The sequence below is a fragment of the Molothrus ater genome (genome assembly GCF_012460135.2).
Source record: "Molothrus ater isolate BHLD 08-10-18 breed brown headed cowbird chromosome Z unlocalized genomic scaffold, BPBGC_Mater_1.1 matZ_random_MA35, whole genome shotgun sequence".
In the NCBI taxonomy this organism is placed as follows: Eukaryota; Metazoa; Chordata; class Aves; order Passeriformes; family Icteridae; genus Molothrus; species Molothrus ater.
In genome coordinates, this window is record NW_023416471.2 from 3,228,899 (window position 1) to 3,246,257 (window position 17,359).

The window sequence follows — 17,359 nt, forward strand, 5'->3', positions numbered from 1 at the left end:
TCTCCTTTTTTAGTGACAAGTTTGGATGAGATGGCAAAAAAGTGATAGTTAATAGTGCTCTGACTTGGTATTTAATACTGCCCTTTGAGGAACAGGATAATGGTAAACTTGTATTCTGCTTGACACTAAACTTTCTCAGTATCTTCATTGTTTTGTTTTAAATGTGTGTATGCTTGAAGGTGTTTAAGCAGTTTAACTCTGACATTCTGTTTAATAACTAAAAATGTCAAGTTTTAACTTAGAATTGTGTTCTGTGAATGTATGCCTGAGAACACATTTAATTTATAAATGTCTGACAGTTTTTTCCCTGAGGATAAAATTAGAAGTACCTCCATAAAACAAGGGATTTCTCCTGTGATTTCGGACTTTTGTCTAATGCTTGCAAATTTTCTGCCATTTTTATATCCCAAATACACATAGGCTGCACACCTACTGTGTCTTTTGAGACTCCTCTGGTGTGGTTCCATAGCAGCTAATTCTGCTTTGCATTCCAAATTATGATTTCAAATCAGAGTCTTAATTTATTCAGGTCTTAGAAATGTACATTGAAACTTAGCACTTTATATAGAGAGGTGCTGCTCTGTTGGTGATTCTCTTATAAATTGGCTCTGCAGACAAATCTTTGTTGAAGGTGTAAATGGGATTAAAAGCCATGCATACAGATAAAGGCATCAGTGAAAACAGTAAAGAAAGGTTGCAGATGCATCTTTAATTATGCGTCCATCCTTTGGTACATGCAAAAATAGCACAAATGTTGCCAGCAAGTAACAGGGAAACAAAGTTGTCAAAGACAGTTACTTACCCCTTTTCTTAAGGGGTGTTAACATAAGTCATATGTCCTGTAATAAAGAAATGTCAAGATGGGTGATGTAGGAAGGATTAACTGAAATGGTAAACAATGTATGGATATATAGAATCATAGAATGGTTTGTGTTGGAAGGGGCCTTGAAGACCATCCAGTTCCAACCCCCCTGCCATGGGCAGGGGACACCTCCTGCTGGAACAGGTTACTCAGAGCCCCACTCACCTGGCCTTGAACATAATTAACTACATATTAGTGAGAAAAAAACATCCTTTGCTTACTGTTCACTGGCTGTTGGCCATACTGGTCTCACTGTACATGTCTTCCCAGTGTCAATCCATCATAGATTACTCCAGTACAGAAGGAAAGATTTGGTTGCTTTCACAATCTGTCCATCAAGAAATTAGGGAAAGGTCTTAATGTAATGTATGTGTGTGTTGTACAGATCTCTCTTTAAGGGATGCACATAGAGAAAAATGCATCTGATCTCCCTGCCATTGGCTGGGTTTTCAGAGGGCCAGGTCTCTTCTCTCCTGAGTCTTTTCCTACAGGTCTTTCTGCAGGTTCCTCTGCAAATGGGAAGGAACATCTTGTATGCAGAATGTGTGCACTGCTTATTTATTGTAGAATTCAGATTTAGTATTGCTTTCTATAAACTATTTTTTTTAAATTGTTGAAGAAATAAACTAAGTAAAATGTTCTTTGTTGTATGCTAACAGAAGCTAAACTCTATGTAGCAGCAATTTTTCCTTCATGTATATATGGAAAGTTACATGTATGTAAAAAATGTGACCCAAAACCACCATTCAGGAATTTGCAGAGTTACTAAAAGATTTTTTTTTTTATCCTAAACAAATTGTCCTGCCTTTCCTCCCCTCACCTTCCCAAAATTACCAAGATAGCCAAGGAAAATGAATCAATAAACTGTTACTATTTTTCTTATTAACATTTTATGTATTTGTAATTTGAGATCTATACACAAATCTGATTTGCCAGCTTAAGTTGTAGTAGCTAGCTTCTGTGAAAAAGGAGTTTAGCCAAGCAGATGGTTTATAAATTTTTGTGGTTGCATAGTGGATAAATTTGCAATAACCTTTAAGGCACTCTTGCAAATAATTGATTTTATTCTTTTTCACCTAAATGACATTAAAATGCTAACTAAAAGGATAGACAGCCCAGATCTTTATAAGGGCCCAATGCTGTAGCTGCTGGATTGCTTTTCAGCTATCATGTAATAATAAAACCCCCTGAATTTTACAGTGGCCTGGTTTTCTTCTGTGAAATTTTTAGTAGACTAAGAAATGAGAAAACAACTCTACTTGGAAATTGTTATCTTTCTATTAAAACATTTTGTTATTAATGGAGAATGTACCATAGAGATTTCCCCTTCTTCTATGACTTATGACTATTTCTCAATGACAACTGTTGTTCCTAGTTGGAAAATGTTAGGACTGTAAAAAGACTGCTGCTTAGATAAATCAGACTGTTGCAACATGTTAGTGTCTTGTATGACTCTGAACATCATGTGAGTTACTATAGGTTATTTTCTTTGTAATATTCCTCTTAATTTTTACTACTTTATAGTGAAATGCTGTTTAAGATGGATTTGATAAGGTTTGTTGCAAAGGTTACATTTGGTGGAGTTTTTTTTTCTGGTATCTTCTGATCTAAAAATAGGAATACTGGACTGTTTCATAACTGAATACAGTAACATTTTATTAATCTGTTGTGATACACTTTAATTATGCAGTTTATCCTAAGAAAGATAGAGAAAATTAAAATGAGAATTGCTAGTGAATTTTGGGGGAAGAAACCCTGTATGCTGAGACTTGCCAAATGCTTGATGGTAGTGTAGAGCCATGTGTTTGTATTGTCCTATGGACTTGACTAACCTGACTGAAAAGTAATGTAGTAAATGTGCAGCACGAGTTTTAAAGCTGTTCAGGGGGAATTGCTGCATATTTGCAACCACTGGAATTTTCTAATGCAGATAATCCTTTGTTAGAGATTGTTTCCCACATGAAAAATAGCAGAACTTTGTGTAAGAGTTTATAGTGCTGTGTAAGAAAGAATGTTACTTTCCTGTAATGACAAGTCAATCTGAAAAACTGAGCATTATACTCATATTTTCTGTGTTAATTTATTAATTTTTCTTTGCTCTGTGTCTGTTGTCCCAGTGGAATTTCTGTGCTTTATCTTGCATTGTTGACCTTAAAACTGAAGAAAGCGAAATAATTTTGAGGAACTGCTTTGGTATTCAGAACAGTGAAAGAACTATTTGCCATTGTCTCTTTATGCCACACAGGGCATAAGGAGTTTTCGTAACAGCTCATTTTCAGCAAATTTATATGATGGTCAGAAAGGCTGCCTGGAATACTGCCAGAGTCCAGACTGACAGCTGAGACAAATGGATGTGGAATTTTGTTGGGGCATGGAAAAGATTTATCAGGAAAATGCTGAAGGGGCTACAGAGCCAGCTTCCTGTTCTTTTCTTTTCAGAGTGAACTCAACATATTTTCATTTAAAAAAAAACAGGTAAAAAAAAAAAGAAACTAAAATCCCCTTCTCTTTTACCCTTTTTAACTGTTATCTTTCTGGCCCTAACTTCTCTTTTAGTGATCACGGGTGACAAAGTGTGTTTTAATTCATTGCAGTACTCAGGATTATTAAACTGCATTTTCATTTGCTTATAATTTATCATCCAATCTCCCATGTAATCAAAAAGGAACTGCAGGAGTCCCATTAAAGATTTGAATGTTTTTTCCTCTTTCTTTAGGGGAAGAACAAATCAAGATCAAATGCAATCTGTAAGATGCAAAAAGCAATCCTAAGCTACAACGCTCTTTCTTCTCCTTCTTTATGTTAATTTCAATTCACTTGAATCTTAGTCCTGAAAGGAGAATTTAATTTAGAGGTAAGAACTTGGCATGTCCCTGAAATATGAGTTCTAGAACAGGGCATTTTGAGGATAGATGTGGAATCCTGTGGTGCAGTTGCCATTTCATGCAACTATTTTAGCAGCTTATCTTACAGAATCTTCCATGGTGCCTCTGTCCCTCCAGCAAAGAGTGTGCAAGATAAGCACCATCATCGTGCTTGCACCAGCTCTCTCTGAAAAATTTGTCTAATTAAAAGTAGATGCAAACATCTTTGTGTGTTCCAGTGCTTGATTCAAGGTAGTAGATGGAAGCTTGAAGTCACATGTTTTGTGACCTCCTTCTTTTCGAAGCTGAAACGTTGAATCTCAAGTTGGTAGCCTGCTTGCTCTGTTTTGGATTTCTACATATTTAAACATTTTTATAACCAACATAGTTAAAATTAAAACCCCAAAAATATTTTGGAATAATTTTATTTCTGCTATGTCAGGCATTCAAATATAGGCAATTGAAGTGTCTGTCTTGTCTCTTGAGTCTTAATATAGCTTCCTCTAGCATATGCATTATGCTAATATGATCCATGATGAGGATATTATATATTATGACATTATGAAAATTAGATTATATACCTGTTCCAGGTCCAGTACTTCAGACAGTTCTAAACAATTTCCCAGAAGTTGTCTCTTGGCTTGTCATCCATTCTGTGGCCACATACCATATTTAGTCTGTTCTAGCAGTGATCTGCTCTGATCTGATTCTCACCCCCTCTCCCCAGTGTGTTCATGGACATTTTTCATTCTCCTAATGCATTACATTTCACTGGGGTACCAGTGTGCCTTCCTGATACCACTGTAGAATTCCTTTCTGATAATAGATACATGCTTTTTAAAAAAGCAACTTCCTTTTTAACTTAACAGTGAGTTTGTGTTTGTTGTTTTAGGTAACTCTTGTTGGTATGTTCTGAATGCTGGCAGCTGGAAAGAGGTAGAGCTATGCCTGTACATGTAAACAGCTGTGGAAATACCAGTAATCTAGTGGGAAGATTGTCAGAATTAGGTTTCAGCTATACTCATATCCAGACATGTGCAGCCAGCTTCCAAGGGGGAGTCAGCAAGGTCATAAGTTCTGTTTTTGCAGCTGGATAAGGTAACCTGTAGAGGTCTGTTCTGGATCATTTGGGATGCAAATTGGCTGTGCCACTGATGCAGAAACAAATCAGATGTGGCAGGTTTTATGAGCTCAGGTGCGGCTCTGCTGGATATGCCCTGACTCCCAGGCACACCCGGAATGAGCATGGCCATTTCTGCTGTGCTTGTAGCCAGTCACCATTCCTGGAAGTGCTCAGAAAATGACTAAACCTAGTACTTGGAAAAATGGCTTAGTGAGCATGGTGGTGTTTGATTGAATGTTGAACTTGGTGATCTTGGAAGTCTTTTCCAACCCAAGGAATTCTATGATTCTTAACCCAAGTGTGGGATTACCTCTGAACCCTGTTCATGCTGTCCTGCCTGTGGCTGGCTTTGGTCTGGCTTAGTTTATTCACTCCCTTTCTTCTGAAATGTGGCTCCCATTTGCTATCTTCTGTATGTTAGAGCACTTTTCAACTTCCATGGCGTGTGTTATGTCAGAAACGTGCAAATGAAGTGTGGTGTCTTCCTGACCTACCAGGCTCACTTTTTGGCTTTTTTTGGAAAAGAGGGCTCCAAGGCATAAAGTGTAGAAGTACCTACAGATCCATTATAGGTGGTGCTGGGAAGCTGATACAATTTACTAAATCTTAAATTACTTATTTCCTGCATGTAGTGATAATTCGGAGTATAGCACCAAATCACAGCTGACTTTATATATTTCTCTTGTAACTTGCACTGGAACCAGTAAACCCATTTATAACTAAAAACTCAGAACTGAGACTGAGATGTGTATAATTTATTTATTAATATGAAATACAACATCCCTATTATCTTGAGCTTTTTGCTAAATTAATTCTCTTCTTGGATAAAGGAGAGCAGATGCTAAGAGCAGCTGAAGACAATGTATATTGTAGCTTACTCGAGCCTTAGATTAGACCTCCTGCCTCTGAGGTGCCACTGATTTCATGCACAGACCTGGAATGCTGATTGATGCTAGGAAATACCTGAACTTTTACTTTCACATTGTGTGATTCAGCTGCTGTGTTTTCTACTTCAGTATTTTTTTTCCTCTTTCCTACTTTTGAAGGCAGTGAGATCTCCATAGAGATCGTTCATGTTTTTTTTCCTAATTGCTTCTCTTTAGAGAGTCCCTTAAACTTTAATAAAGTTTTGCATGATCTCACCCATTGTTTGTATCGGTTGTACGTCCTCTGTAGCTGTCTTTTGTGAACAGATTTCAGATCTGAGTCCTATCTTGCAGTCACATCCTGAGTCTTTACTGCACACTGTCCAAAATTAATACAACAACAAAAAAAGGAGGATCCATCAAATTCCAATTAGAGATAAACTGCAGTGATAGTGACTGTCTGGCTTTGTTTCTATTCTGTTCTCTTTTTTTCTCTAGTCAAATAAGTTATCTTCTCATTATTACTTGTTGATGAAGCCACCTTCTGTCTACCCTACAGTTTCTCTTCACACAGACTCCTGTTTGCTTCTCTAGGTTTTCTCTCTCACTTTATCCTCTTAAGTTTCCAGCTTCCATTTTGATTTGTCTCTGTGTCTCTGCAACTGGCTGTGTTTCTGCCTGTGCCATCTCCTGTTGTTGGGCATTTCACTCAAAGAGCCAGGCACCTCCCACAGATTCCTTCTCTCCATGTGTCCAACTTTTCCCTCTCCTCACCGGCCCTCGTGCAGTACACACACAGATATGTACAGACCCTGTTTCTTCTTCCTTGCCTTGCTCATACCTCTGTAGGGCATATGGGTCTCTTCCTCCCTCTTTTCTTCATGAATTCCAGATTATTAAGAAAGGTCAGATTCCTTTGTAGGTGGTGGTGATTAAAAATTCCTTTTGTCTCAGAGCTACTGTTTAGTAAAACAGGACCAAATTTCTGGTCTCCTTTTATAGTAGCATTTCAGACTATATTTGGATTTTTATCTCTTCACATGTTCTAGGCTTTGATATTACTATATTTTGTATCAATATTGTACAAAATCAAATCAGCAAGTAGATTAAACTAGAAATTCCATTTATTAAACTGAATAAAAACAACCAAACATGAAAAATTAGTGAAGTATTTTGGTAGTTGCAAAAACTTCTGTATTCAACTTCTTTCTTTTTATTTGTTATTATTCATTTTTTTCTCTTTACTTTGCCTAGAGCAGTTTTTGCTATAGTAGGTATTGAATGTGTCTTTGTTTAAAAAATGTTTAATTGTTAATTGTTTTTCTTTAGATTAAAAAAAATCCTCTGTTCTTCAGGTACATTCTGTTTCATATCAGCTATCGTGTCTCTGCAATACTTTTTGACACCTTTGATTATGGATTATTGAACATAATCAGTTTACAGGAATTATTTATTGAAGAATGGAAGACCTCCTGGGGAGGTCTTCCTTTCAGGTAGCTTCTGAAGTAGGTTTTATCTCTACACTCACAGTGGGTATCCTTACAGCCACAATACTAAAACATAAAGAGTCCAAGTAGTCTGGGTAGTGTTGTTTTGGCAGCACAGAAGACAAGGGGTGCTAGCTGTTGATGTCTTGCTATGATTTCTGATGTCTTCTTGACAGGTGATGACAGACTCTGTTTGGACAGGCACTTATGTCACATGGGATATTGGGTTCATGCTCTACCTTATTTGATCCTCCTGAAATCTAAAGCAGGACTGCTGAGCATAGTCAATATTTCCTTTATTTTGATAATCATGTGTCTGTGGTCTGTCATCCAGTTGAAAGGAAGTGAAATAGCACATATAAATGTGTTGTAACCTTCTTCTCATCTTCATTTTATCACAGTGCAGTTATTTTGTGCTCATGAGTCATCTCTGTTCTGATCTCACAACACGTCTGCTAGAAAGCCATCCACAGCACAGTTCTGGTACAAGCCACATTTTCTCTGTGTTTACTTCGTTGCTGCTGTTGCTCCTGTCCTTGGGTCTCAGTGCGCACTATTAGTTTAACTGTTTTTTCTTTCTTCATCTTTTGTTTTCACATACAGATATTTCTACTCATACTTCAGTACTGGCATTGTTAATACTACACTGGCAGCACTTTGCATGGTTATAACAACTTTAATTTGCTTTGCTTTGCAGGAAAAATAAAGTTTTAACTGAATTTCACAATAGTACTCTGTATGCAGTTAGAAAAGTAAACCTTGGGTTTATTTACAATTTCTGTACTGTACAGAAAGTTACTACATATATAAAATATGTAGTATTTCTGGTACTACATATATAAAATAAAAAACCAAAAAAAATGTTAAAGTAATGCATTGCACACAAGTGATGCATTAATTGAAATGTGAAGGTGCAGTACTTTACTGAAAATGTGTTTTAACATTTTTAAACCCTTGTACTTTAAATAGGTTGTCGAATCGCTTCTTACATACTTAAAAAACATATCTCCTAGAATTCCCTAGAGATGCATGTTTACTATTTTAAATTCATAGTTTTAAGTAACTCCATTTGGGCTTATGTTTTTGATGCCATGTATATGGGATTAAGATACTGGACAATAAAGGAAATTCTAAATTGCTTTAAGGCTACTTGGAATACTGACCATTTAAATTCTCAAATTTATAAACACTTACAGGTGCAGCTAAAGGTAATTTCAATAATATTGCAATGGCCTGTAAAGCAATTAGGAATACTGAGTTCTAAAGCTCCCCTGGGTTAGGTGACCTTTAGGATGTGTGACCACAAGCAAGATGCATCTGCATGATGAATGTGTGTATAAATATAAGAAGAATTAAGCAACCTCTTTAAACAAACATAGTTAAAAAGGCTGTTTAACAAAGGAAATTACCCCACTTTATTAAAATTTATATGTGAATAAGAATAGATATAACTTCCTATTGTTCATAATGTGGTATTGTATTAAGACATATTAATATTTGTATAATTATTTATAATATTATTAGGATACTAGATAGAGATGCAATATATAAACAATTTATATGTATATACCAATTCAGTGGGAGATTTCCCATCTTCATTTCAAAACATATTTTAGTTGTGTTCAGCGTCAGAGTTGTTTGTCAGAACAATACCAAGAGTGCCTAGAGCAGGTAGGTAGGTGTCACTGTGGACACTATCTCAGGAAAACACTGAAATATGTGGTCATAGTTGATTATAAATGCCAGTCAAATAAGAGATTGCCATAACTTAATACTTTGTAATACTTTGTAAACGTATTTAACATTATTCATTGTTGTTTCTTGCATTTTTGGTTTCTTCTCATAGACCACAGGGTTTTTTTCTCTTCCAAAGCAACAGCTTGCTTTTTTGTGTGCAGAGGAGTGAACTGTTTTATTACCATGATATGCCACTTACTGTACAACAAGAAGTTTATGCTGTAAAGCACAGCCAATATTAGGAATTGCTGATGCGTGGTATTTTCACACTCTCAGAATTCCAGCATGTAATGAGAAATAGTTCCCATCCAGAGCAAAATACATGAAGGACTGTGTTCAGAAACCTGGTTATAACAGGCTGCTTTCATGGAGCTTCTGCTTATGAACTATATTTTGTCCTCTGCTTAGTAGAATAATTCTGTTGTACTAGGAAGGGATTCCAGTACTGTTATATATTTTCGTGTAAACCCAAAACAGGCATGCTGTCTCTGCTAGGTGATAATATATATGAAAATGGTCTAATTTTTTTAATAATTCTTAGTGCTGTTAGAGCATACCTCATTTTCTAGTCATGTTGTGGGCCATTAACTGGAATAACAGGTAGCTGTGCAGAATCCAATGGAAATTCCACATAAAAGAGAAAACATTGCCTACTATTATATAGTCTCCCTAGTCTCATTGGTCTGTTTATTTCATTTTTATCAACAGCTATTACATAGGAAATAATGCTGTGACACTATGTGCTACAAATGCTAAATTAGGGCTTTTCATATTAAAATTTATTATTAAAAGTACATAAAGATAACCACTGCTCTGCACTGAAGAGTTTGTAGAGAAATACTCTTAATTCAGCCTTGGAGATATTCATGCGGATGTTTTGCTGTGAAGATGAATAGTTGGAACATTGACCACAGTAGAGGTCAGAATTTACTGCGGAGTAACTGTTAATTAAAGGACAGATACTTAAGCCTATGTTAGTATCACAATGATGACGATAATCAGATTTAGCGTAAACATTACATATATTGTACAGAATGAGATGGGTGTTACTTGGCTCTTTTATTTTGTCTGCTACTAACACTACTTTTAAATTAATATTAAACAGAATATTTAGAAGATGTTTTTGCCATTTCTATGCAAGGACAGATATTTAGAATATTTAGAAGACATTTTTGCCATTTCTATCCAAGGACAGGTACAGTAAAACAGAAGATGAAAACCCTGAGACAGATTAAAGTAATGTAATTAAAATTTTGTGATAGGCATCTAGTACACTGTGTACGGCTCGACATATGGTGCTGTTTTTGCTGGAAACCCTAGAATTTCATACAATGCATGCCACACTCTGAAAATCAGCAAGTCTAAATCACTTTCTGATGGTAGTGAATTGCATTGGCAAGTAACAGGCTTGTGCTTTGTGAGTTTGACATATTCTGATGTTAGGAACTGAGCAGCTTTTAATATCATTTAGAAACAGAGTCTTGAAAATTGTGATATTGGTGTGATTGCTTGAACATATTGGGAACAAATTTATAACATGTATTATTTTAAAAATTTTTAGTGGATACGGTTGGGTTTTCTTTTGTTTAAAGTTTGGTTTAAGTTCCTTATTGTCTTTAATACCTTGCTACTTGAGAACAGATAGTTTCACTGTTGATTGTGGAGAGCATTAACTTATTGATACGAAGAATTTTTATGAATTGTGAGAATTATAGTTTACACTGATGTTGTTATGGCAAGTTTTTTTAAATAGAGAATTTTTGCAAGATTTTAGGGGCATTTGTTTCTGCGTGTTTTTTTGCTTGTTTGTGTTTTGTCCTTTTTTGTTCATTTGGTCTTTTATCTATTTTATTTTCTCAGGATATCAAACTGAGCTTATCTGTCTTTCAGTTCTTCCTACATGAAGTTGCTAGCAATTCTTCATCTTCAATATTGAAACATTGATTGATTGACAGTAGAGTTTTTTTTAAGATCTTAAATGTCTTTTAGGGTCTTAAATGTATTTTTATAAAGCTGCCTTGATCTACTGCTCTTATTAAAGTAATGCCACAGTCTGTGAAGAAGGGAAGATTACACATTCATAAAGGCTTGTAGTCATACTTTCTCATTCAAAGATGATTCCCGCGTAGAGAACAGTGAGGTCTCAGCACATAAATAACAAAATTTTCATCAGTTTGTTGTGTGTGTTGGAGGGATGAGTTGCTTGCAAGTTTTTTTTAGCTGTCTGCTGTAAATAGAATAATTCTGTTTACATGTACAAGAAATGACACATTATTTTTTGGAGTGTTTATCTTACTTTCCACTAGCAATACCTACTTTTTACCAGTTACCAGACTATGTCAGTAACCTCTCAAATTAAGGAAAAGCTATCATTTCCCAGTCAGTTTGCAGTAGTCATCTGTCCTTTTTCACTGGAGTTTGAAAGTCAGTATAGGGTGTTTCTGACTAGCTTTAGAGTCAAGGCTATCCAGTCACCTCTTGCTCTCCCATCTATGTGTTACCCAGTCTGGGAGTAAAGGGCAGCTCCAATGTAATGTCTGAAGGCTTCATAACATCTGACTTTTTTCTTTAATATAGTCTTACTTTATTTCTTACACCATGAAATATAAATATAGATAGCCTCTTAAAAGAAATCACATATGAAACTTTTAATATAATACCATCATTTCCTATTTCTAAGAAAAGGCAGTAGATAAAATTGTGTAACAGCTTGTAAGAACAAATCCTAATAGTCAGTTCAGTCCTAAATTAACAGAAACAAATACTGGGGCAATGACTGGCTACTCACTATCAAATAATTGTGTGATATGAAAAGGTCTGCTGTGATTTTTTGGTCTTTGCCTGGAACAATAAAATGTATTTTGGAAAAGTCTTTTAATACATTTATGTCAGTTGGAACATGGTTTTGCAGTGTTTGTATAATATTCTTCCAGCTTACCTTTGTCCTAAATCAGTTTTTCAGAATACTTTTTGCTAACACAGTTTTCTTTTTGGAAACTCTCCACCCTGACCCCTTCCACTTCTCAGATGAGAGGACAGTGGCTTTGCTCCTCTGAGGGCAGAGTAATAACTGTTCACCTTCCACTGCCCTGGTGAAATGTCCAGTTAACATTGCCTAAGAAGAAAAACACTTTGTTACTCCTCCAACACATCCGTGTAGAATTAGAGAAGCATCACTTCAAATGATCAGTTAAAATGAAATTACTTTCATGTAGCTAACAGGACCTAACCTCTTTATTCACAATTAGTAATTCTGTGACTAGAGAAGAATGTGCATCACAGATTATCAGTTATTTTTGTCAGCAGTTTGTGAGTCTGTATTTAATGTATGCTAGTGAAGACTAGGTGTATCAAAAGCATGCTGTGCAATTTTCACCTTCAAGCACCTAATATTTAAGGGAAAATGTATTTTTGAAAGATGAGTTCTTTCCTTTATTTGGACTAGCCTCAAACTTGGGATGAGAACAGCTAATAACCTGCATTTTGTTTGGTCTTGTATGCCTAATGAGAGATAAATGTGTATATCCTATCAGTCTGTCTCACTGTCCATCTGTCTGATTTTCTAGGAGGTGATTTCCTGTCATTCCTAAGAAAAAAGAAGGATGAGCTGAAAACCAAACAGTTGGTGAAATTTTCATTAGATGCTGCCTCTGGAATGGCCTATCTTGAATCTAAAAATTGTATACATAGGTAAGGAAGATTTTTTTTCTCACTCGTGTACCTTTGTTCAGTAGAAATGCAAGGTGTTCAAAGGTGTATGGTGTTTACTATCACGGAAGTGAACCTTACGATTTAAAAATATATACTTTTTCTGATGAATTGGTCATTATTACTTGTCTAATTCAAAAATACTCATTTGGGTAACAAATAAGTACCACATTATTTGATGTCTATAGTTTGGTGCTATTAGTAGAAGTTAAAAATTATTTTTCACCTTAATGATATGCATTATAAAGAGCCTGATTCATACAGTGAGAATGAATCATAGTAAGAAGCAGTCTGTGAGGCTTATGTCGTGTCTGAAATTTACAGATACTTGCTGGGCCAACAGAGAAGTTAAGGTATTAAATGATTACCTTAAGTATTAAGAACTAAAATTCTGTATATTAAAATTTTTATTTCCTGAACTGCTTTTTCTGAAGTATGGAAGATTATGGAGCATTATGCTGTTTGAGTTTCTTATTTCTGTTCATACCATTCCTTTTTCTTGTTTCTTCTCCAGTTTGACTCTGCCATTGCTGTTTATACTCCATTTGTATCAAAGAGGATGGAATTAGTTTCCACCTGTTTTGTTCTCTCAGAATAGCACAATATGCTTAATGCTGTGGCTGAAATATGGGATGTAAACATAATGATGATCTATTTCACAGAAAAATTATGGAGAACAAGTTTTCATTTCTGATGTTGATGTCTTACACTTTGTGGAACATCTGTAGGTGAACTGTGTGACATCTCATTTACATAATCAGTTCATTTGGGATTTAACACATTTCTGGTGAATGCTCTTATCAGAGACCTGAGTGGCATTTCTCTTAGATTTTCATCAGCAGTGAATGGTTCAGTTGCAATCCTGCACATTGAGTTAATCAAAACAATTCTGCAAGATCATGATCTATAAAAAACACTGAGAGAAAAAAACCTGAACTCATGATCTAAAACTATGTAATACCCCCTTAGGGAAATCCAAGAAAGGGATTGTAAGCATTCTATCATGACAGAATGTGTTTCAGCTTGGCTCTGTTTGTCAAGGATATAACGGCATAAAAATCAGAGCAAGTAACAGCATTAGTGATTTACGCTAGCCTCATAAATGCTCTAGTGCTTAATAACATTCAGATCAATGTTAAATCCGAAGTGCCTGTTTAAGCTCTTCTGTTCTTAGTTAATTAAAGCAAAGATAAGAATAGTAGCTGGATAACTGAAGTTCGTTATTGCAATTTTTGAAAAAAATTTGCAATATTTATTCATTAAATGGTAGCATGCTGCCTAAATTATAAATAGCATTATAATTTTTTTTTTTTTTTAGCACTGGGAAAAGGGTATTCCTGCACAGATGTGTGAAATAGAATGTTCTAGTAGCTGTAGATGACATTGTGGCTTCACTGTACCTCTAGAAATTTGTTCTGCTCACCTGCTCTGCAGGTGAATAGGAACTGCTATTCCTAAAATTTGTTTACAAAGATAATAGTGATCTAGAGAATGTGTTTCTGAGAGAAGATATGTGGAGTATTGTCTTACCATATGAAGATTTCAGTTTTTCATAATTTTCAGTTGAAATCTGAATACAAATGTGTCATATTGTTCCCAAGTCAGGAAAAAGAGATGAAATCTGACATGTTTTGTTAGTGCCATAGACGTGCCAGTGCACACAGTCTGGGTTACACCTACTGTAATACAAAGAGATAAGAACTTCTTCCCCCTTGTTTACTTTTTGACTTCTAAAATATTAATGAAATTTGTTGATTATCACAGATTGTCAGAGAAGGTTATCATAGAGAGCTAGTACTTTCCTAAAGGACAAGCCAAAATTTTTAGGAAACCTATTCTAAATAAAAATAGTTTTAATGTAACCAAACAAGCAAACCATGTGTTCAGGAGAACTTCCTACTTTTATGAAACACACAGGTTTATAAATCAAAATATGCATTTCCAGTATTAGTTTACCAGACTTATTTTCTTCGGTATACAACATTCTTTATTGTTTTATGTGGTTAGCTATAGCATCTGCTTACTTTATTTATGAGTTAATTCTTCTAAATTCAATAGGTAAACATAATGAAAATTTCAGAATCAGCAAACAACCAACCAAGTTTAGTGATTTTTGCAGTAATGATAAAGGAACTTGTGTTGGTTGGTTTTATTTTTAGTTGCTAACACAGGTTGATTACAAATGCTTACTCTGGGAAAGAAGCTCATGAAGTTCTAAAATGTGTTTGACCAATGGCTAAACTGTAATTTGGTAGGCTTAGCATACATAGAATTTTTCTAGGTCTGTTCCCTCTTTGAGCACTGATCCAAGATTTGTGGACACCCTGGGGAGTAGCTGGAGGTGCATCAGTCCAGAACCCCTGTCTGCTACAGGAGCCCAGAAAAACAGGGAAAAATCAAGCTGTGTTATGGTCCATGAGCAAGTTCTTGGGTGTTCTAACTCAGAAGCCCACAGAAATTTCCCAAGCACTGGAAGTGCAGCCATCTGGCTGCATGGTCTGTACAAGGAATTTGGGAGCCTTTACTGCCTCCATTTTAGGTCAGGTAGGACAGATTGGTCATGTGTAAGTTTAATGCTGACAGGAGGTAAGTGGGAATGGAACAATTTAATTCATAGCAGGAAGAAGCTTTAGCACTCTGTAAAAAGAACAGTGGTTTTCTGAAAGAAATTAAACTTGTTCTTTTTTTGTCAGAAAGTTCATCTACTGAAAGTGGTTCTCAGGTAAAAAAGAGGTGAGAAAATTAACTAGACGCAATGGACTAAGCAGTGGTTAAAAAAACCTTAATCTTTTCATTTGTTTAAAGGTCCATAGGCCTTGATTACTACTGCTTAAAGATCAGTAATGTATAGTTAGAAATAGTTTCTATTACATAGATTGCAGTAAAATGAAATTGGTTTGCTTCATGCTGTTGTCTTTTTGTAGTATTCAATTTAAGTTCTTTGATTTAAGGATTTTTTTTTCAGAATCCCACATAAATATTTGTAGTATTTTAGGTGACTAATTTAGTACCATGCATAATTGGCTACCTGCTAAGGGAAATTAGGGCTACTCATCACTTTATTTGCATTATATTTTATGCTGCTCTTTAGTTGTAACTGCAGTAGCTACACTTTTGTATTTTAAAATTCTACCCAAATTTGTGTTGGATTTTGGAAATTGTTGTCTGAATTACACTTTAACGTACCCTTTCAGTAGTTGGGACAGTGCCACAACTAATGTGCTGTTTGTTTTCCACTTTTTTTATGTGTTAACTGTATCAGTAGGTGAAAATGCTTACATAGGCATGTGATTATTGAACTATTATTTGATCTACATTTGCATTTTCTCTAGCATCCAGATATCACTTGTTCTTTGCTCTCTCTCTTTAAAGAACAGAAATGACTTCACATTCAGGGGGAAAAAAAGCTGCATGAAAAGATGTTATTAAAAAAATGAAAGAGTAGTTGAACATGCACAGAAGAATGTAGTCATTTCATCTCCATTTAATTAACATGAGGTTGAAGAATTGTTTCTTGCTTTCATTTTTACCATATGCTATTGTTTAGATAGTTCAATTTTTCTGTTAATTAGAAACAGAAGATAAGGATGGAGATGTGATAATTTGAGTTGGCTTAATAAGCATTTGGGAGTGGCCTTCTTTTCCAGTACTTGATTTGCATGTGGTGAATTAATTTGTCCATAATTTATGTTTAGTTTTCAAAGCTGTCTTGGGGGCTATAGGAGGGAATCTGCAATTTCTGTTGGACTTTATTGGATGTGCAAGGATGTCTTCTACAAGATCAGGTTGACTTTTTTGCAACAGATGCACTATGAGTGTGAGGAAACAGGGACCAAAGTCCCTGCATTCAATGTCAAATTTTCCTTTCAGTCAATGAATTTATCTTCTGGAGGTCTCCTGTATTCTGAATTAAAGATGTGTTGGTTGGCAAGAAAATCATGTTCTCTGGTCTAGTTTTTTCCATTTTAGTCATATTTCTACTTCTTCTGTTTGCCTTGGTTTTGTAGCTGTGAAAACACCTGTGTTGTGTTAAATCTGGCTTACTTTCATGTTATTAAATTCTGACTCTGTGGATACTAATTCAGGATTTCTACAGTTTTCATTAGATTGTATAATTCAATTTAATTACATATAAATTGCTAGGAACAACATACTTGCTTCCTTGATACTAATCTAGTTTAGCCAATCTGCTCTGCTATGAGAACTTTTTTTCCTCTCAAGTCTGGTAACTGCCAATGTATAGAATTTTGGAAAAAGAGTGTCAGAACCCTTTCATAACCATGAATTTAAGAACTATAATAAATAGTTAAGTAGGTATTTTATTTCCTGTAAATCTTCTGTTTCTACTTGGAACAACAGTTCAGCTACCATGAAAAGGATGAAAAGTGATCCTTTTCAGTTTAGCAAAGGTGCTGCTCAGTTCTGTGTGTTTCAGGAGGGATTGGAGCCTCCTGGGAGCAGGAGAGTGACAGTTTAGCTCCAAAATGGAACAGGTCTCCTTCCTAAGAAGGAGGAACAACCTGTCTGCTTGATTTCTCTACTTAAATCCCATGAATGACAGTAGCTCAACACTTCTCTGTATGTGCCCTTGGGAGGCTCCACACAACCCTGTGCTCCCTGGAATGACAGCTTTGGTTCTGTTCTGCAGCAGCTTGGGCACTTGTTTCTCTGAATATTGCATTTCCTCCTGGCCAGTTGCAATGCCTGAGACC

General features: G+C 35.5%; 1 protein-coding gene across 2 annotated transcripts in view; it reads left to right on the top strand.

Annotated features, from left to right (window-relative positions):
* Positions 1 to 17,359, top strand: part of FER (FER tyrosine kinase) — a 155,801-nt gene that overhangs the window by 105,709 nt on the left and 32,733 nt on the right. For both annotated transcript variants that reach the window (XM_036402568.2, XM_054518197.1), the window contains one exon: positions 12,506 to 12,629. In XM_036402568.2, coding sequence (XP_036258461.1) covers positions 12,506 to 12,629 — 124 coding nt within the window. The remainder of the gene's footprint in view (positions 1 to 12,505; positions 12,630 to 17,359) is intronic.